Here is a 22,850-nt window from a genome sequence, read left to right as displayed (position 1 = left end):
GTCAGAAGGAAGTTGGCGCTCATTTCTAAAGTGGAATAAAGTTACAAGTACTGCAAAGCACAAGTGTGCGGCTCAGACCTCACGCTCAGGTGGCATCGGGCCGCGTCCACCACTCTGCAGCCCCTGCCAACTCGCTCCGTGTGGGCCGGGTGCCCGAGGCACCTGGCCAGCTTCATCATAAGAGCCAATGTCGGGCTGACCCCTTCCTGCTAAGATCAGGGTGCAGAGTGGAGGCACCTTTCGGATGGGCACAAGTAAAGCGGAGGCCTGGGCTTCCCGCGCCCCCTACTGCGGCACTGAGCACTTTTCCTAAATTGAAGGGATTGGGAATCTAGGACACTGGGTAGGAAGCCTGGAGGAGAGGGAGAGGCGGCAGTGGGTATCTTCTATGGCCTTACTCCAAGCTCCTGCGTCACTTCACCTCAGACAATATGAACCACCACTGTCGGAGGCGGACAGTCTATGGGGCACGGGAAGGTCCCCGGGCGGCCGACTCGTCTGGTTTCCTCATAGGCCACCCTGCACTCTACCCTTCTACAGGTTGAAGGCGCAGCTGAGCCTGGGATTCGCTGTATGCCGCGCGGAATGCCCGCATCCCAGCTGGACACAGCTAACAAGGGCAGGCATTGTCCGGGCATCCTCCCACCGCATTCCCAGGGCAGGAGGAGCCGCGCTTCTGTCGTGACCTTCACACTCAGACCAAGGTACTGGCCGGACGACGGCATGGGGCGGCTGGGCAACGAGCCCGCTCCCTCCCTTGCGACTAAACCAAAGAACAACACACGCTTCAACATTATTTAATAAAATGTGTGCACTTTCATGGAAAACTTTATAAATCCGTTACCAATTAAAAATAAACAAACCAAAAATGATATAAATAGGAGCACATATTTTTTTCAAAATACAGGGAAAATGCTGATAACAGACAAAGATTGAGGGGCTGCACTTCGATTAGTTAAATGACTTTCCATGCAGCGACATTACGAGGCAGAACAAAAGACAGGGGCAGCCATGCAACGCCGTGCAGTCAGCAAACACTTGGCACTTTACCTCGGCCTCATGGCGCTCTGCGCTGCACCGCCGTCACTCAGTTCAGGGTACCCGCTTCTTCCTGCCAGGGAAGTTTCTGTCGTCCCACCCGGCCCCTGCTTTTTATCCTTGCACTGTTTGCTTTGGCCTCAATGTCGCTGATTTGAGGAACAAACAGCCTCCATCAAGGGAAGTCAACACGGACAATAAAAAATTCCACTCACGGCAGCCACGCCTCGGTGGCAGAGTTCAGTGTGAACCCCCAGACTGCCGCTTCACACCTCGCCCCGGCGGGATGGGAGAATGCACGCGATAGGGAGACAGGCCGGCCCTCCCAGCCCCTCCCTGCACAGCCATCTCAACACTCCCGCATCGCCACAAGCACGGCCTCTGCTGACACATGAGAATGATGCAACACGAGTTTTGAGACTGGTTTCAGCCAAACGCTAGCACCACAAATCGGGGAAGGCCCCCACCAAACGATGCCTCAACATCTGGGCACAAATACCTACAGATCTCATCCCACCTGTCCTCTCGAGTAACACAAGTCAGACCTCTGCACTTGCCAACATCACCACCTTCACCCGGCTCCACAATGGATAACCACCCAGCCAAAGCCACACCACCAACCTCTAGCCCCAGAAACGTGTGCACCAGAGTAACTTCGTCTCTCCCGGGCCCTGGAAGCAACACTGCCTACTCCAGTTCTAACTTAAGAAACCTACCATTGACCCACCAACTTCTGCCAGGTGGCCATCCTGCCATTTCTGGATGGTGCAGTAGAGTAAGCCATCCCTAGCACGTCACAACTGCTACGGCAATCCGTGTCATGTACAGCACAGGGGCCGCTCCTGTCCTTTTACCCCACAGTACTTTGTTTGTTACCATTATTATGAGGAGGACAGGAAAGTTATATTCATACCCCACCCTACAACAACAGCACACGAGACAAACCCAACAAGCCCCATCGTGCACACAAGGGGTCCAAGCCACATAGCTGTTAGGTCTGCTCACCAACCCACACATCAACCACGGGAAGGCAGATAACTACGCCTCTCCCACATGCACAGAACACAGTATCCAGGGCCAACCCCGCTGAGGCAGTGAACAACGGCTCTTCCACATGCACACAACACTGCATCAAGGATCAATCACAGAGGAGTGAACTAAGCCTCTCCCACATGCACAGAACACAGCATCAAGGATCAACCATGCTGAAGAAGGGAACTATGCCTCTCCCACATGCACACAACACCGCATCCAGGACCAACCCCGCTGAGGCAGTGAACTACGGCTCTCCCACATGCACACAACACTGCATCAAGGATCAATCACAGAGGAGTGAACTATGCCTCTCCCACATGCACACAACACTGCATCAAGGATCAATCACAGAGGAGTGAACTATGCCTCTCCCACATGCACACAACACTGTATCAAGGATCAATCACAGAGGAGTGAACTATGCCACTCCCACAGGCACACAACACTGCATCAAGGATCAATCACACAGGAGTGAACTACGCCTCTCCCACATGCACAGAACACAGCATCCAGGACCAACCCCGCTGAGGCAGTGAACTACGGCTCTCCCACATGCACACAACACTGCATCAAGGATCAATCACAGAGGAGTGAACTATGCCTCTCCCACATGCACACAACACTGCATCAAGGATCAATCACAGAGGAGTGAACTATGCCTCTCCCACATGCACACAACACTGTATCAAGGATCAATCACAGAGGAGTGAACTATGCCTCTCCCACATGCACACAACACTGCATCAAGGATCAATCACAGAGGAGTGAACTATGCCTCTCCCACATGCACACAACACTGTATCAAGGATCAATCACAGAGGAGTGAACTATGCCACTCCCACAGGCACACAACACTGCATCAAGGATCAATCACACAGGAGTGAACTACGCCTCTCCCACATGCACAGAACACAGCATCCAGGACCAACCCCGCTGAGGCAGTGAACTACGGCTCTCCCATATGCACACAACACTGCATCAAGGATCAACCATGCTGAAGAAGGGAACTATGCCTCTCCCATATGCACACAACACAGCATCAAGGACCAACCAAGCCGAGGGAGCAAACTATACATCTCGAACATGCACACAACACTGTATCAAGGATGAACCACACCGAGGAACTGAACTATGCTTCTCCCACATGCACACAACGCAGCATCACGGCCACAGAATGGGAAAAAGATGCCTCCAAACTGCACAGCCTATCCAAGCCAAGCAATGAAAACATCTGATCAAGTACTCTGGCACACACCTATACACAATACTCTACACTGACTCATAACGGGATGTGCCAGTCATTGTCCAATATAATCAATCGCTCAGCACTATACTAGTCTATTCTGATCATAATGGTCGTTATCCAATGTGATCCATCCTTTAAACATACAAAACATGGCAGATAAAAAGGTAACAGATCGTTTTCACTCCAGTCAAGGAAAACCCCATAAATGTAAAAGGCATCCACATTTCAAATGTGCTGCAGGACCACACAATGGTAGAAAGGCGCAATCTAAATGCACAAGTCTCACAATGCAAATAGCTTGTGGGCAACTAGATGGATTCAACATGCCAAGTGACACCAAGTTGCAAGGCAACACTGTACTCACTCTCCTGAATGGTGGTCACTCTGCTTCTGCCTCAGTTCACGGCACAATAAGTCACCCTGGATGCCCTCAGAGAAATGCGGTCAGTCTGTCAGTAAGGTGGGATAACCACAATCATGCTTGTTTGATGTTATCTTCATAGCATTGCAGCACTTTCTGTAGATGGAGTGGGTTTCAAAATGGTTCTAACGTTTCCATCACTGACAAACCCATCGGGGTTGATGGTGGAGTCATCGCAGTTGTCCTGCCTTTAAGTATGGCAATCCTGGAGAATGCCGATACTGGACAGTGCTGGAGCTCTGGGGTACACAGAGTTAGGCAGAATTGAGCATCCGGCTGACATGAAGGTTTGGTCGGGTCAGGTGGCACTTTCCTTCACCAAGCCTGCTGTTCGGTTCCATGTAAATTCCATTAGTATGAGAAGCAACAGCAATCTCCACCGGACACACCTGTGAAGGCCGCAAATATTTTGCTTACAACAGGCTATACTTGTCAATTTTATCTGGGATTACCACTTTATCTGTTCACAAAATTGGTGTCTGCAAACTTATTGTAAGACCAATGGCAAACACATATTAACCATCTATTTATCTGTACAGTTCCCTCCAGCTAGCCGAGTCTGGTAGCCTTCTCCTGCATTAATGCATCCATGAGCTCTGCACAATTTGCATCTGGATTACCCTAACAAACTTACAAAGCAACCCACACCTGGATGCTAAGGACTTAGACACTGTCTCAACTTTTCCTACTAATCCTATTCTGGTATCAATTTGAAGTATTCATTTTAGGACAAAGTAACTCTCTACACTCCTCTGGTCACTTCTTAGTCACTGTGCATTATTTGTATTGGTAAGATTTCATTTATGTATACACTTCCCCTACGGGCAATAGATTGTGTGTGTATATCTATATATGTATGTATATGTTATTTCTATAGGACAAACCTAGCAAAAAGGCAGTGGAGCGCTGTACAGGGTCAAAGACAAGCATCAAGTCACCGAGTGATAGGGGAGAAAGCTGTGTTCCGGACGGTTAATGCATTGTGATGTAGTGATCTTTAAACAGGCGAGTCTTCAACTCTTTCTTAAACTGGAGCCGCACTGTAGCAGTCCTGATGGATATGGGGATGTTGTTCCAGATCCTGTATGCAAAGATGGAAAAGGTCTTGTGCCATTTAAAAAAAAAAAAAAAAAAAACATTTCTTAGTCTGCAATATGATGGTGTCCGGGCTGCACATATGCAGAGAACCTCCCGAGATAGTGAGCTTGGGGTGTCAGTCGTAATGGCTTTTATATTATCCAGCTGGTATTGACAATGGCTTTGCAAATTATGCCTCTGGTTTTGAGGCTGGTGCAGGCCTGCAAGGGAAGCCAATGGATTTTCATCAGGATGGGGGTGGAGAGCTCGTATGTCTTCATATCTTCGATCATACATGTAGGATGCCCTTACCGAGTGAGTGTCGAGTCTGAGAGGCCATGGGGCAGGGTTTTTGCACCATTTGGATGAAAGTGTACCAGGCCCTGGACAAGGGTTATAAAGCCAACTTTTGGAGGAAATAGTTTCTCTTTCTTTAGAGGAGAGAGCTGGTACCAGTCGGTCTTTTTTCCCTTTAGTCTTTATATCTATATGCAGCAAACATATTTACTGCTTTTCTTTAAATGGCATACTGTAGTTTGAAGCAGAAATCAAATGCATCAGTTAAAGGGTAAAGTAAAGTTTGTTTCACCTGCATTGTTCTCACAGAATAAATCAACATCCAACAAAACAGGTCTAAAATTCTACATACACCCAATATGGAATAAATGTCTTTTAGGTGGATTATAACATCAAGCATAGCAGTCCCTTGACTGAGTTCTTTCTTACTGCAATACAAGGTTTTGCATGTAAACCGAGTTGGCTGTAGGACATGTGGAAAAACTATTAGTAAGCCAGTCCAGGTTTTCACATTGATTCACTGAGGAGAGCGGGAACGAGGCAATGAAGCCAGATACTCTGTTAAGTATTCACAAATTAAGATCGGATGTAGTAGTAAACAGGGAATCTACTAATACTAATTGGAAATCTGTTACTGGGGCATTTACACCCGCAGAGAAAGTAGATACAACTTCTTTACCTCGACATCCAGTAAAAGAAGTGATAGATCAATGTACTCCAGTAGTATTTCAAAATCCAACACAGACCAAGCAGCAATGCTCCTCTTATGGCCATCTAAGTATCCATTTTCCCAATCAAATTAAATCTCAGCCTAAGAATCTGGAGGACAAATATATAAGAAGGGGAACTGCACCAAGTACCCAGGTAACTCACTAGTTAATATGGAGCCCAGAATATGAAACGCAGGGCAGTTACGATATCTTAAATAGACGCAATATTATGAAACGTATGGCAGAAATTAAGGCACTAAAACATGTACAATCGTCAGATCTTGTAGCAGTCCAATTTCTACCAGGAGATAACACAACAAAAGAACAAACATTAACTACATGGCAGACGTCAGAGTTAGCACACTTAATACTAAGTAGCTCAGATCAATTTTCAGCCTGGGGAATACAAATAACAGCACCAGTAATACCTTGTTACCCATTTCCATTGAAAGAAATTGAAACGCAGCATACTAAAAGGAAAACAAATCAAACTGCAGTTTCCGCACAGGTTTATTGAATTTTACATAATGCAAAGGGTAGGAGTGGTACAGCCCAGATTTCAGAGGGACTAGCCACAGAAGTACAAAGGGAGACTGAACTAAATCAAGATCAATGGAACTGGCTACCCAGTATACTAAGCAACAAAAGTAGTGTTTGACATAAGAAAGTTATGGCTACCAGCTCTGCAATAGGTGCTATACACACGTTAACTTGGAACATAGCTGGAGCTAGGCGATTACTTGAGGAGGACCTTCCACTTAAGGAGTGGGCAGATTGTGACATAACAGCCCTGCAGGAGACTTGGTCGCAGGAAGAGATTCCGATAGTAGGTTTCACTCACTACACAGTAGCTGCGGAAAAATGCAATCAATTTAGTTGTGCAATAGGCGGACGGATAGTATATGTATCCACAGATTTAAAAATAACAACAGAACATCTAAAATCTCCGGATCCCAGCATACAACTTGTTACATTCTCAGATCAACACTCAGGTAAAGAAATACAATGGTATCAATTAACTATTACACACAACCGAAGGTTCAAATAAAAAAGGAGAAAAATGGTCTCAACTAAAACAATATCAAGATTACGTTGTGCAGAGCTCATGTGGAATCTAATAGTGACAGGAGATTTTAATTCCAATCTGATATTCACTTCGGATGATGATGAAATCTTAACAGCAGATAATTCATATTGGTGTGTTCCACAGCAATATAATGCTGGGACCTGTCATGTGGACCGTATTGGTCAGCAACTAGCAACAGATCTTGAATTCCAAGGTATGTGCGTGCTTAACGGAAGAACAGATGAAGATCGCCCACTGACAAAAGCGTATCGCGGCCCAAGGGCGCAATCAACGTTAGATTGTACACTTATAACACTTCCTCTAATTCCATTATTGGCTCGCTTCTTCATAGAGTACAGCACCTTGAGTGATCACTCAATGCAGCACGTCATTTTTAATCTGACCATGCCAAGATTTCATTTTACTAATACACCAGAGGGCGAAATTACTTCAATAAATCTAAAACGTCTGAAATGGACAAACACAACCAAAACAGATTTGTTCTTAACAATAAAGGTTCTCCTGGCAAAACAAACAACAGAACCCATGAATAGAATCCAAGCTTGGTTGCTTTTTCTAAACAAATTAGCAAAAATAATGAACAAACCCGAAATCAGGGTTAAAAGATATGATCAAACTAAAGATAAACCAAATGATCTACAAATGCTAAAGAGAGAACTAAAAAGAGCACAAAGGAATCTGCACTTAGACAAATCCGAGGGGATAATATGGGAAACATTGACAACTAAGAAAACTATTTAAAAAGAGAATGTGGGAATTTAAAAAAGTGAAAACGGAGAGTTTCTGGTCCAAACTAATTTACAACGCAAGACATTCAAATTCGAATAAATTCTGGCAGACAATAAATAACCTGTCAAGGCCTCGAAATGCATTGCATTAACATCGTTTGTTCAAGAGCAGGAATGGGTTAATTTTCTCAGGGAGAAATTTCAACAGAAACAACTCCAAGACGTGGAAAAAAGGCCAATCGCTGACTGCGATGCAGTCAACTGAGCATGAATTGGTTCCACTGACAAAGCAGTTACTTTACACAACAGAAGAAATAATAAACATAATAAACAAAGGTAATGGAACTCCTGGCCCGAATGGCATTCCGCAAGCCACATTTAAACAGGATTCGGAGTATTGGAGCACGCACCTAGAAAAACTTTACACTGATGTTGAAATTACCAATCTAGTTCCAGAAAGTTGGCAGGGATCAATCATAACCCCTATTTATAAAGAAGGAGACAGATCTAACCCTACAAATTATAGGCTAATTGCCTTACAGGATGTTGAAACTAAGTATTTTGCCTCACTTATCCTTGAAGATCTGGTTGATTGGTCAAGAGAACGTAATTTAATCCCAAAAAATCAAACAGGCTTTGGAAAGGGCATTGGAACTATCTCCAATATCCTGTCAATTTCACTGATTGCTGAAAAATGTAAAAACAAGAAACAGGACCTGCATCTGTGTCATATAGATTTAAAAGCTGCTTTTGATAGCGTAGACCGGAAACTACTGTGGGCTAAATTAAAATTCTGGAACATACCAGAGAGAATACTTAGGGTTCTACTGCTGTTTTATAGAGATACTTGGGTTCGTGTGAAGATTGGGGATGGAGCTAAAATTTCCAGAAAGGTGTAGACCACCATTGGCTTAAAATAGGGGTACATGTTGGCCCGCACCTATTCAACTTATTCATCTCAGACCTATCTGGAAAGCTCGATGGAATTAACTCACATTCACAAAAGTTAGGCAAACTACAATTATCGCACCTTGCCTACGCAGCTGATATTCTTCTCTTGAGCTTAACTAGGGTGGGTTTGATAAGACTATTAAACGACATCTCAGAATTTCTGTCTGCAAATAAACTGGAACTCAATTCACCCAAATCCAAAACAATGCTCAATACAAACCGAATAGCCCCGCATCATAACATCAAACTCAAAGGCAAATTATTAGAGAATGTATCATGCTACAAGTATTTGGGATTTTATGTAGACGATAAGCTATCCTTTGAAGACCAGAAAAAAGACATGACCCTGCGAGCAGGTGCCCTAATATTTGCCCTTAGATCACTAGCAAAGAAACTGGAGGGACCTTCATTAAGACAGCTGCTGGCGACTATTTCTGCCAAAGTACTGTCAACACTATCATACGCCAGTGCCGCTATGCACGAGAAGGACTCAGAGACTCTTAATAAGCTAATAACAAGTATTTATAAAAAGGTTCTACAGCTCCCCAAGACCGCCTCACCAGCGCAAATGCGCTTAGAATTTGGGCTATTAAATGTAACATTGGGCAGACTCTACACATACATAAAGGTGCGGTACCGGATAAAATAATATGTAGAGGAAAATAGGCTCAATTAATCTTTATGGCTGGAATTGGAAAAGAAAAAAAACTTGCGAGCCTACAAATTCTTAGAATATGCACTTAAGGTTACCTGTATCATTGATCTCTGGAATAAAAATATGCCCTATCCAACATTCAAGCTAGCACTAAATAAAGCTGCAAAGTTCTATTAGTTGCTGGTTGATAAAGGCATTTTTGCTAAAAGATCTCATTCCTGGACAGTGATCAATAGCTATAAAATACTGAAACAAGCGGCCTATTTTGACTCCACCTTCTCTATTCATGTAAAAAGAAAACTAATGGCATTGCAGTTTGGAAAGTGCCCTACTCTTGCGGACGCCCCGCAACGGAAGCGTATGGAGAATCAAAAATGCCGGCTTTGTAGCAGTTAAAAGGAAGATTTGGTTCATCTTGTATACCACTGTAAGGTACTGCAACCAGCGCGAATTACCTTTTAACGGAGAGCGTTCTTGGACAGAGGTACATTTGTGTAGAACCGCTATTATAAGAGGAGTGGACTCAACCGATTCCCAAATGAATTGCAAATTGATAAAGTTTCTACACATTCATGAACAAAAACTGAAAGCAAAAGCACTTTAAAGAGCTAATTTGAAGAATATTTCAAAAATTGTGTATATCTTATGATGTTTTTTATATTATAACAATGTAATTTTTAGAAAAAAAATGGAATGCTAGAAATTGTGTATGTAATATTGTTATGGGTTTAATTAATGGAACAATAAAATATTATTATTTATTTATTCATAGCAGCAAGTGTCAAGAGACACCACACAAACGAGCATTAATTAGCAAAGCAAATGTGTCTCGCCTTTATAATGCAAGTGTCAAGCTGTTGGGTCCAACAAAGTAAATCAAAAGAAAAAACATTTCAAAATACTGGAGGAAAGCAAACATCTCTTTTGAGAGGTCAAAAAGTTTTAACTCAAGAACCTCTGAACGGAATGTTAAAAAAATAAGAAATTTGTCAGAATGTGAAGGAAACGCTTTCCAATGTCTAATTTACTTTTCCACAGGATTCAGCCATTTGCTTCTCTGCACTAGCCTAGGGAGTAGAGTTACTGGCCTCCAGGGCACCAGCTGATTGGGCGCAGCAGATGGCCCTCGACCCAACACCCTGAAAACCCTTGTGTGTCAAAGCTTGTGATTTTTACACAATATGTGGAATGCAGGCGGTAAAACAATATTTAAAGTATGCTCTTCAGTCTCACCCCAGCAACTATATCCCTGGTGGCTGTGCTTTTATACACAAGTTGGGAGATGTAGGGAGCAACGCAGCACAGGGGTTAAGAGAGGACTGAAGCAGCACAAGCGGTAGAGAGCTAGCAAACAAATGCACTCTCCTGGAGTGCTGAATGAAAAAAGAAAGGCATATGCTACTTACCAATATGCATCTGCTCTTGGCATGTAGAGCTGCAGATCTACACACTTTTGCATAGATCGCCATCTGGTGTTGGGCCCGGATGTTTGCAGTTGGTTTTTCCTCTTGGAAATTCTTTGGAAGTCACGAGGTCGGTGACTCCTCCCTTGGATCGTATTGCGCATGGACTTCGGCTCCATCCTCAGATTGTTTTTCGCCAACAGGGAAAGATGGAGCATAGTTATAACAGTGAAGAAACCCATGTGTGTTGTATCTAAATAAGATAGACTGGAACGGATACCGGTAGCCGGGAAGGCGGGTGGGCGTGTGTAGATCTACAGCTCTACATGCCAAGAACAGATGCATACTGGTAAGTAGCATATTCCGTTCGAGGCATATGAACTAGATTACACACTTTTGCATAGACTATATAGCAGTTCCCAACCTTAGCGGCGACCACCAGTATCTGTTCCAGTGGTTTGAAATAGTGTTTTTAGTACAGCCTGGCCCACACTAGCTTGTTGCTTGGTTTGCACATCTACACAGTAATGTTTAGTGAAAGTGTGCGGTGTTGACCATGTAGCTGCTTTGCAGATCTCATCTAATGGGATGTTCCCTAGAAAAGCCATAGAAGCCCCTATCTTTCGTGTAGAGTGGGCTTTAGGGGGAACAGATAGTGTTCGTTTTGCTTTGTGGTAGCAAATCTGTATGCATTTTACAATCCACCTAGCTATCCCTTATTTTGAGATGGGGTTGCCTTTGTGTGGTGGAGAGAAAGAGACAAATAGTTGTTTGGTCTTTCTGAAAGGTTGTGTTCTCTGGATATAGTAAAGTAAGGCCCGTTTAACATCTAGCGTGTGTAGAGCCCTTTCTGCAACAGTTTGAGGTTGGGAGAAAAATACCGGTAATTCTACCGATTGGTTTAGATGAAAGGGGGAAATGACTTTGGGTAGGAATTTTGGGTTGGTACGGAGAACAACCTTGTTCTGGTGCATTTGGAGAAAAGGTTCTTGTATAGTAAGTGCTTGTATCTCACTGACCCTTCTAAGGGAAGTGATGTCTACAAGAAAAGCTGTTTTCCATGTGAGAAATTGCAGTTCGCATTTATGCAAAGGTTCGAAGGGCGGTCCCATTAGCCTTGTGGGAACTATATTTAAGTTCCACACAGGTGAGGGTGGTACTCTGGGGGGAATTATTCGTTTCAGGACTTCCATGAAGGCTTTAATGGCAGGCACTCTGAAAAGTGATAGGTGCTGTCTGTTCTGTAGGTAAGCGGCAATTGCTGCGAGGTGTAGCCGAATGGATGTATATGCTAGGTTAGACCTTTGTAGATGGAGCAAGTAGCATATGATGTGTTGTATAGATACGTCTAGAGGATTGATTGTGTTGTTATGGCAATAAACAACAAATCTTTTCCACTTGGCAGCGTAGCAGGCTCTAGTGGTAGGGCGTCTAGCTTCTCTGATGACGTTCATACAGTCAGGGGGAAGGTTAAGGTATCCGAATTCTAGGATCTAAGGAGCCAGATCGCAAGGTTGAGCTGAGCTGGGTCCGGTTGTCTGATCTCTCCATGGTTCTGGGTTAGGAGGCATGGGGAGAGGTGTAGCTTTTGGTGTGGTACTACCGAGAGTTCCAGCAGCGTGGTGTACCATGGTTGTCTGGCCCACGTTGGAGCTACTAGGATCAGTGTGAGGGAATGCTGTTGTAGCTTTCGCACCACTAATGGAATTAGTGGGAGAGGTGGAAAGGCGTACGCAAATTTGCCTGACCAGTTCATCCATATCACATTGCCTTTGGACAATGGGTGTGGGTATCTGGCGGCGAAGCTTGGGCATTTTTTGTTTTCGTGGGTGGCGAAGAGGTCTATCTGTGGATGACCCCACATCTGAAAGAACGGGTGAAGAACCTGTGGGTGAAGTTCCCACTCGTGGATCTGCTGCGTCTGTCTGCTGAGCAGATCTGCCATGGTGTTTTGGACTTCTAGGACATGTTGGGCTAGGAGAAAGATTTTGTGTGGAATTGCCCATCTCCATATGCTCTGTGCTAGTTGAGAGAGCTGTGGAGAGTGTGTGCCGCCTTGTTTTTGTAGTACATGGCCGTCATGTTGTCTGTGCGAATGAGGACTGCTTTGCCTAAAATCTGTGTTTGAAAGGATTTTAGGGCTAGAATGATTGCCAGTAACTCCAGATGGTTGATATGGAGTAACTTTTGTTGCGGCGTCCATGTGCCCTGCACTGTGAGGTGTAGTAGATGAGCTCCTCAGCCGGAGAGCGATGCGTCTGTTAGTATTATTTGTGGAACCGGGTCCAGGAACGGTCGACCTCTGGAAAGATTTGTGGTGTTCCACCACTGCAGAGAGCAATGGGTGCGACCGTCTACCAACACCAGATCTGTCAGTTGCCCCTGGGCCTGGTTCCATTGGCGCGCTAAGCAACCTTGGAGTGGACGCATCTGGAGTCTTCCGTGAGGCACTATGAAAATGCAAGAGGCCATCATCCCTATCAGATGCATAAACACTCTTGCTGGAAGTGTTGAGGTATGAATCTTTGACGCAAAGCCTGAATGCTTGCAATCCTGGCAGGATTGGGGTAGGCTATGGCTTTTGAGGTGTCTATGGTGGCACCGAGGTATTGCTTTATGTGGGATGGTGTTAGCTGGGACTTTTGGTGGTTGACCGTGAAACCTAGCTGGTGAAGTAGTTGGATTTTAGTGGCGGTGTGGTGTACACATTGGTTGTAGGACGTGGCTTTTATCAGCCAGTCGTCCAAATATGGGAAGACGTGAATGTGCTGTCTTCTGAGGTGTGCCGCCACTACCGCTAGGCACTTGGTGAATACCCTTGGTGCTGTTGTGACCCCAAATGGGAGCACCTTGAACTGGTAGTGTTGCCCGTCCACTACAAATCTGAGGTACTTTCTGTGAGCATGGTGTACCGGAATGTGAAAGTATGCGTCTTTTAAGTCCAGTGTGGTGAGAAAGTTGTTCTGGGAGAGGAGCGGAAGTACCTGCTGAAGTGTTACCATGTGAAAATGGTCCGAATGTATGTATGTGTTTAGAGGCCGGAGATCTAGAATAGGTCGTAGAGTCTCGTCTCTTTTTGGTATCAGAAAATATAGGGAGTAGACCCCTAAATTTTGCTGATTGCCGGGAACTTGTTCTATTGCCTGTTTTTGTAGGAGGGAGATTACCTCCTGTTTTAGTAATGTGGAATGTTCTTGTGACATTGGGCGTTGCCTGGGTGGAATGTTTGGGGGGGGGGGGGTGGGGGGGTAGATGTCAATTCTAGGCAGTACCCTGAGCGAATAATTTGGTTCACCCATTTGTCTGAGGTGATGGTCTCCCAGACCTGAAGGAAATTTTGCAGCCTGCCCCCGACCGGAGTGGGATGGTCTGGAGGGAGCGGGGGGGAAGTCATTGGGTAGGCGGTGTGTCAGAGCGGGCGGTATTTGTTTTGCCTCTGCCTTTATTGTTATTGCCCCTATAGCCGCCTCTTTGATAACCCCTTGTGAAGGTGGACTGAGCAGGGGATTTGTAGGAAGTGGACGCGCTATCTGAGGAGTAGCCTCTAGCCATACCCCGAAAGGAAGAGCGACGAAAGGAGAGCCTAGGAGGGTGTGACTGCAGGGCTCCCATAGATTTCGCTGTATCGTGTCCTTCTTCATTTTCTCGAGGGCCTCATCTACCTTTGGGCCGAATAGGTGTTCTTGGTCAAAGGGATGATTTAGGATGGAGGCCTGTACCTCAGGTTTGAAGCCTGATACTCTCAGCCAAGCATGGCGACGGAGGAGGACGCTAGTGTTAATGGCCCTGGAGGCTGTGTCAGCTGCGTCTAAGGCACAGCGTATGGAGGTGTTAGTTATAGTCTTACCCTCTTGAATTAATTCATTGGCCCTATTTTTGTATCTTTCTGGGAGGTGGTGCATTATGGTTTCTAATTCATCATAATGCGCTCTATCGTATCTGGCCAATAGCGTTTGAGTGTTGGGGATACGACATATATTGGCTGCCTGTGACGCAGTGCGCTTTCCTGACGCGTCCAGTAGCTTTGACTCTTTGTCAGGTGGTGGTGCTTCGCCTGACGCCTGGGAGTTTGACCTCTTCCGTGCAGTGGAAACCACTAGGGAATCCAGTGGCGCTGGCCCTTTGATATAGGCAGGATCTGTGGGGGCAGCTTTGTACTTTTTCTCTATGCGTGGGTTAATGACCCTAGCCCTGACTGAGTCCTTAAAAACCTCTGGCGCATGTTTTATCACCCCCTTGAGCATAGGTAGTATGGAGGTAGACCTATGTGCAGTATCAAAGGTGTCGAGGAGGAAATCCTCCTCTACTGGGTCAGTGTGTAGCTCTACCCCGTGATAATGTGCCGCCCTCTGAAGTAGGTGGTGGAAACCTAATGGAGTCTTCCGGTGGAGATGGCCTGGAAGGGTAAAGGTCATCTTGTGGGACGTCTGGAATGTCTGGATTATTGTAGTTGTCCCATGGGTCTGGGGATCCTGTAGGGGTGGGGTCTTGGGGCACATCCCCAGGATCGTAATATGGGTCCCCCTGATCATCATCGTCTGGAGACGGGGTCGTGGAGCGATGAGGTGGGGGTGGCGGAGGGGGCGGAGGTGGAGAGGGTGGAGGAGGTGAAGGAGGTGGGGAAGGCATTCTGAAAGGGGAGGTAGCAGAGTCCTTCCTCTTTGGAGGTGGAGGCGGAGCCGGTTTGTCCAAATGTCTCTTTTTCGAAGAGAGTGCCAAATGTCCAGTTTTTGGATCCTTGGTAAGAGTCTTTTGCAAGGGATCCAGTGTAAACAGTTCCTGTGACAATGTTTGTTCCGTTGGCGCCGAAGGTTTCGGGGCCGATGACTTTTTAGGCTTGTCCGTGCCGTGCTTAGCACTGGGCTTGGGAACCTCCGATATCTTGGTCGGCGCCGAGGTGGGCTTTGGCGTAGAAGTGTCGGTGCCGAGGGCCTTATGGAGTTTGGTCGGTACCGAAAAGCTGGGTTTCGACACCGAGGACTTTGGTGCGGAGCTCGGTGTCGAGGTAGAGGCCAGTCTCTTTTTCGGTGCCGAAGTGTGTTTCTCTGCACCGCTGGAGGGCTGGCTCGAGCCCGAGCCGCCGGAAGGCTTATTTGGCTTCTTCACCGGGCCCAAAGGTGGGGTGTTTGAAGCAGTGTCTCTGGTCTTGCCTAGGCCCGGAGGCGAAGGCGTGACCGAAGCCTTTTTGGTTGTCGGCGCGGGTGCGGGAGGGGGTATAGTACTCACGACCCTCTGCGCCGGGGTATTGTCCTCCACATCTGAGTCGTCGGCTTCGGAAGCACTGACGAGGTCCTCTTCGGTGTGCTGCTGTCCCGGATCTTCGACGTCGTCCCCGAAGATGTCGACTGGAACGGAGGTCGAGGAGTGCGCCATGTTTCATCTGGCCCTTCGATCTCGAATAGTCTTTTTCGATCTGAAAGACTTGCAGGCCGGACAGTCTCGAGCCTCGTGTTCAGGGGAGAGGCAGAGGTTGCACACCTCATGAAGATCGGTGTGGGGGAATTTGAACCCACATCGAGGGCACTTCTTGAAAGGAGTTCTTTCAATCAGCCGGGACCGGAGCTTGGGTAGGCCCGAAGGCCGCCGTTGACGACTGGAATCGAAGATGTGTCGAAGAGAAGGTGATTGAGGAGATCTGGATCTGAACAATACCGCGATGAGCGAGGATTCCGCTTTGATCGTCGAACTGGAAATGTTCGGAACCGAAACGCGAAGTATTACATCCGAGCCCGATGGCGGAAAAAAAAAATCTGAGGATGGAGCCGAAGCCCATGCGCAATACGATCCAAGGGAGGAGTCACCGACCTCGTGACTTCCAAAGACTTTCCATGAGGAAACACAAACTGCAAACATCCGGGCCCAACACCAGATGGCGATCTATGCGAAAGTGTGTAATCTGCAGCTCATATGCCTTGAACAAGTAGTTCAATAAATGTGAGCAGTGGAAGGCTACACGTCAGCAGATCAAAAGGATCACAAAGAGGCTAAGCTCCTGGGAAGAGGAAAACACATGGAGAGGAAGGCAATCAATTGAATAAGAAGCAAGCAGACGCAGGTGACAATAAAGGAACCAATGGTAATCAATGGGCGGTTTCTAAGGACCACTGTAAACCAACAATAGATATTTTGCAACCAGACACCTTGCGCAGTTTGGTAGGCACCTTCTAGAGCAGGCAGCACCTTCACCAACTGCAGAACATACCACTACCTAGAACACAACCTGACACCACACACAGCTCAGAACACAATCTGGCACTAGCAGCATGATGAATATGGACCACAGCATCATAAGGTACTTATCCTAGGTATTTTATATTGCACAGATCTGCTACGAAGAGCGACCAGGCACTACATTACAGAGGACATTTATATTGCAGTAGCGCATCTCAAACTTGAGGCACTTACATTAGAACTGTATTTTGTGTATGCGTGTGTGGTGATGTGTTCGTACACCTGTAGTTGTGCGTCAGTGTGTCTACAATAATTAGGATGCGGGAATGTGTATTTATCATCAAACAACTTTATTTCTGTTCAGCGAACCATAAAAGTACACAGTAACAAACATCTCAGTGGTAAATAAAATACATGATGAATAAAAAAAATACGGAGTTAATTACAGTACATCTCAGTAGTGAATAAAGAACATGATGAATCTTCGTACAATAGAGCACAAAGTGTACCTCCACGCTGAGACATTTCCAGAAGGTCAAATACCCAATACATTACAAAGCAAATCATTTCAAACTAGTTAAGAACATATTGCATCTGTTTACGACAGAGCACATTAGAGTTCCTCATTGATAAAAAAAATTCCAGAAAGGCAAAAACCTCACAAAGAACCTAAGAAGTGAGCTGTAAGAGGGTCCACTATGCCAACCGTGATGTCTAGCAGTACGCACTAGTTCGGGGATACTCAGGCACTATCTGATGTAGGTAAACAAAGAGCATATCCTAAAGAGGCTTAAAAAATTAAAACATTAAGACATTAAAAAAACACCCTCAGATAAGATATTTATCCCAACCTTTCGCAATGCTATATGTCGGTTGCCAAGCTTGAGAAGCTGACAGAGTCCAAATACAAAATAAACAGTCACAAAAACCTTTTTCTTAAGCACCAAATTAAGAATAGAAATCTAGACACAGCACAAACAATAGGTTGATGTGTGTCAGTTTTCAGAATTCTAAGTGCCTCAGAACAATGCGATGTTCCTACATTCCTGCAAAGTTGGACTAGCCATTTGGACCTTGATTTATTATAAACTGGGCAAAAAATATAAAGCATGGGCTTCGGTTTCCTCAGCTATACCGCAAGAATGACGGTTCTGTAAGGAGTTATAGCCCTCACCCCTCCAACGGTTTGTAAATATGCGCCGGAGAAGTGATCCATGCCTAAACTGGATGTAAAGCTTCCTTGCTAAAGCTGGCTTGACTTCATCCAGAAAATCCTCCAATCTGTATGTATCTTTATGCCCTAACAATCTTGCTGTCACAGCACCCAGAGAAGAGCTCATCAGGAGGCAAGGCAACTTAAACTCCTTTTATCATTTAGCAAGTTCCTCCTTAAAGACGGTCAGGGAGGCCTCAACAGGATTATCCCAGAGGCTCGCTTTGCCCATGCTTTCAAGAGTTTCCCTAAAGTGACTGAGCAATGGCCGCCTTCCCGCCTCCAAAAGCACTAAAATCTCCTCCAGGGCTAATCTATAAGAGATCAGCTCAGAAGTGGCCCAAATTCTTCTCCAAACAAGCATTGGCATAGCCAATATGTCACGCTTTTGGGACCTTATAAGTGTTTAACGATGCAACAGTTGATGTTGTTGCACCAAGGATATTGTGCTGAATGATTAAATACTTATAAAGTCCCAAAAGCGAGACCTATTGGCTATGCCAATGCTTGTTGTGTATATGTCTTGTGTCTTATCACCAATTCTTGAAAGTATATTAACGCTTTACTTGTGTTATCAGTAATTATTTTATCATTCTTGTGAATTAATAGTCAATATTCCAGCTGCATCGGTCAGCATGAGCATGGAGCACTTTTACAAAAAAAAAGCATTTGCAATGCAATAGGTCTCGCATTTGCGAGTTTTGTGCTATAGGCATTGTAAATGACAATGCCTTTTATCTATCCGTTTTAAAAACACCACATAAATAAAAGTAACTTATTTAATGCCAATAGCTCACACTCTCGTAAATGCGAGACCTATTGCCTTCCAAATGCGTGTTTCCATTTGCTCCCCGAGCTGTGCTGTGCTTTAGAATCACTGCACACTCTGCCGCCACTGTGCCCACTTCTCTTTCTGTTGGAAGGCGGCAGCTGTTAAACGCAATTACACACATTAGCACTCCGCGATCACACGCTAACGCTTGTAATGGCTGAAAGAATAGAGTCGTCAACTTGAAGAAGTCACCTATACTCGGAGAAAACAGAGAATAAAAGCAAACATTGGCAAAGCCAATAGGTTTCGCCCATGCGAGATCTATTGGCCTTGTCAATAATTTGTAGACATGTTGCACAGCAGCGCGTGCTGCTCGGCAACATGTCTGAAAGTAAGGAAAATAAAAGCAGTATGAGGCGGACAGCGCAAGCACAGCAGGGTTTCCTGGTGCTGTAGAATGAGGGTTAAAGCGACAGCCTCAGAAATGCAGTTACTGATCGACGATTTCAGTTGTTTTTACATATGAAAGTATGCATATGTGTGCTTGCTGCGTATGTGTGCCGCACATTGATAGAAATGGAGATAGAAATGGATGGACAGGAGGAGGGCCAATGGATTGGTTTTACTTATTTATATTTTTAGAATAAAAAAAGTTTATAATTTGAGACATGAACGTTGTGTAGCGCCTTCTCGAAAAAGAAAATGAAACATCACAAGTGCATTTCACATCCTTGGCTTTATTAAAAGTAAAATGTGTCTTTGCAGGGCGAGTTATCCCACGCCGTGGAGGTTCAGATTCAGTGGTAGGAATCTCACCCAAGCACTGGGCACCTGCCCTTTGGAGGCAAAGGGCGGAAGTGTCATTAAAAGGATTCTGCTGTTCTTAAACATAACAATTGTGTGTGTGGGGAAATCGAACACTGAAACGGGTGTGCTTATCGCATGTCGTTCACATACATCTGTTTAATACATGTTAATTGGACGCGCCGATGTTCAGCATCGGAGCTATTTACAACAAGCCAAAATAAAAACGGAAACACACCGGCACAGGCAGGATATTGTTACTTTTCTTCTTTTTTTAAAGAAAGGAAAATATTGCTGAGAAGTAAATGAGCACACTTTTTTCTCTTATGGGAAAAAAAGGATTTTGCTGTTTTGAAGGCGTGGAAGTAGTTTTTATGCCACCGTTATGAAAAGGTAGCTTCACCTTCTGCGCTTTACCGTGGAAAAGAAATGGCGGGTCCTAGACAGTGGACCTTTTTGTTGGCTCATGTGGGGCCTGCCCTGAGGACCTAGTGGGGCTCCTGAATTCAACGAGAATCCATCTTATTCAATTCAGGCACCCTCGATGGTTAGCCCTCAGTGGGAGCCGCGGCCAGGGGTGCAGGACTGGGTTGTAAAGAGAGTCTGGAGGGAATTGTGATTAATCTGTGCCAATTGGCCTAAATTAACATATGTTAGTTTAACAAAAAAGGCAAAGCGAGCCTGTGCTTTTAAAATTCCCTGCTGTTCCAGTATGTTTTTTTGTTTAAAACAGCTCGAAAACACTTTGTTACTGCTGTGCAGATCAGCTTGGCAAGAAAAAGTTGGTTTGCCCCCACAAAAACTACCACTTTAAGTGCGCCTTTCAGTACATTCCTGAGGCATGTCCTGGCTACAAAGAACAGATGAACTTTGATCTCTCATTATTAACCCGCGAGAGCACTTTGTCACTTGCCCCTTGTACCTAGTTCTGACTTTTTGTAATGCAGAGATGTTATTACTGCGTTAATAATGTGCTGCCAAAATGAAACATTTGCCACGCCAGTGAGAATAACAGGAAATATCACAGTGAGATAAGGTGATGGTCAGACATTGACATTGTAAATAAAATAAAATGCAACCCCTGACGTTCACCAATCAGATCGTAACCCTTAAATATCTTAAAGCAAACGTGTTTGTGCAGTTGCAATTTAAACGGTGGAAAAATGTATCAAATGTTATTTCAGTAATAGGAAATCATATTGTGCGTGAGGCAAACGTTCAACTTCGAGCAAATGTGGGCAGCTGCGAAAAGACTAGTTATAAATACAGCTGTTTGCAGCTATAAATAAAAATGTCCGATGTTAGGTAGTGTAGCGGTGGATGAAGAAAGGAATGTATGCGGGACTAGGACGGCCCAATATTCCACCAATTTAGACAGCAATGGGGAGTTTGGCTAACACACTGAAAACATCCAAAAAACACTTAGCAGGTGCTGTGCTGCTCAGCTTGGGGAGACTGATTTTGCCCCATACAATGGCTGCTTCCTTAAAAGCGGCTGAAAGTGCCTTTCTGATAAATGTGATTAAATGAGCAGCGCAAGTCCAAAATATAATTATATACAAATATAAATTAAAATACACGATATACGGAGTTAGACGGGCAACATTTCATCAATGTAGACAGCTACAGGGCAATTAATTAAAGGCCTGTAGACATCCCCAAAACACTTTGCTGATGCCGTGCTGATCAGCCTGGCAAGAGTACTTTTGCCATGTTGAAAGACTGCCACCTTAAGAGAACCGATTAGTACTCCACTGATTAATGCATTAGATAGCACTGGAAGTCGAAAATACTATGATATGCAGCTATTAAAACAAGCATTGGCAGCGCGGCCGTGAAAGTGACACTGCCGCGTGACACGTGAAAGTGATCACGATCAAAGACAGATGGCGGCTGCATGCGTGCACGCTCGCGTGAACGCAAGCGCTAGGCCACCAAAAGCCTGTGGCAGCACTTTTAAAACCCACACACTAAATTTCTCGCAGAGCAGCGCATGTGCTGGCTCAACGAGACGTAAAAAAGAGGGCTCTAAAACAGAATCCCTCAAAAATAGGTCTGATATCTAGAAATAGTCTGAGGGGGACTAATTCGGATACTGGGGGGAGATTCAGCAAATGCCTAATGAACCTATTCTCCATCTGCGTGATGTTGCTTGCAAGCTCGTGTCCCCAGAGCTTGGCCCTGTACACAGTAGCACCTAGGGCTTGCGATTTATAAATTTCAATAATGGAGCTAATATGTTTAAAGAAGTACTCCATGGACACCCTGCAGAGCCCATTCATGTGTTGTGCTAGTTTAAGCCTTTGCTTGGCAATATGGAACGACCAGTTCATGTGCTCACTAGACGTTATAGCTAGATAGTCAAACGTGGATACCCTCTCTAAAGGAGTTTCATTTAAACTAGGGTTTGGGTGTGTAGAGTGGGATGGGTTAAAGACCATAAATATGGTCTAAGTGATGTTGATTTCTAAACCCCTTAACTTGCAGAAAGCATTAAAATTATTCGGGAGCCTTTGGATACCCATTGGAGTTTTTGAAAGAAGAAAGGTATTAGCAAACCAACGCTGGCACTTTGATGGAGGCCTACCTAGGTGCATCATTGTTAGTAGTGTTCAATGCGTTCATAAGGCCATTAATATACAAACTAAACAATGTTGGGACCAACACAAATTCTTGTTGGACTCCCCTGCTAACAACAAAGGGTTCAGAAAGTTTCCTCAATTTACCACAGCGGACCTGTGCAAAGTTCTTCTCATGGACTCAATGAATTATATGGCACAGATAGGTAGGGACGCCCCATATCGGCCAAAACGCACCAAAGTAATTCCTTTTGCACTAAGTCAAAAGCTGACTTTAAATCTACAAATATCACAAAGAGGCTGCCACCCTCAAAGACGACAGTTTTCCAATATAAAAGTTGTAATCTGAAAACTTGATCTATTGTAGGTACGCTGCCTAAAGCCTGCTTGAAAGGGGATAAGAACCTTATTTTCCTTGATCTAATCCTGTAGTTTCTAGTATCTCTAGGAAGAATACTTTTTGCATAGTATCTATCATACTAACATGTTTGCAGTTACCAGGCAACAATGGGGAACCTTTCTTATAGATGGGGATGATTTCCATCTCCGCCAAGGAGTAAGGGATGAGCATCTCCTCCATGATAGCATTGAAGAATACCCACAAATATGGGCCCCAGACTTCGGGTTCAGGAAGATAAAGATCCCCAGGTATTTTATCAATAC

The 22,850-nt window shown here is 45.0% G+C and overlaps 1 protein-coding gene across 3 annotated transcripts in view; it reads right to left on the bottom strand.

Annotated features, from left to right (window-relative positions):
* PISD (phosphatidylserine decarboxylase) overlaps nucleotides 1–22,850 on the bottom strand; it is a 351,855-nt gene that overhangs the window by 76,014 nt on the left and 252,991 nt on the right. Inside the window, exon 1 of one of the 3 annotated variants that reach the window (XM_085635876.1) lies at nucleotides 1,051–1,177. The exons of the other annotated variants lie outside the window; for them this stretch is intronic. Coding sequence (XP_085492002.1) covers nucleotides 1,051–1,061 — 11 coding nt within the window. The 5' untranslated portion in view covers nucleotides 1,062–1,177. Of the gene's footprint in view, nucleotides 1–1,050; nucleotides 1,178–22,850 lie in introns of those variants that run through there. 3 annotated transcript variants of the gene reach the window in all.

Source organism: Triturus cristatus, chromosome 11 (assembly GCF_964204655.1).
Source record: "Triturus cristatus chromosome 11, aTriCri1.1, whole genome shotgun sequence".
NCBI lineage: Eukaryota > Metazoa > Chordata > Amphibia > Caudata > Salamandridae > Triturus > Triturus cristatus.
This window is presented reverse-complemented; position numbering and strand designations above follow the sequence as displayed.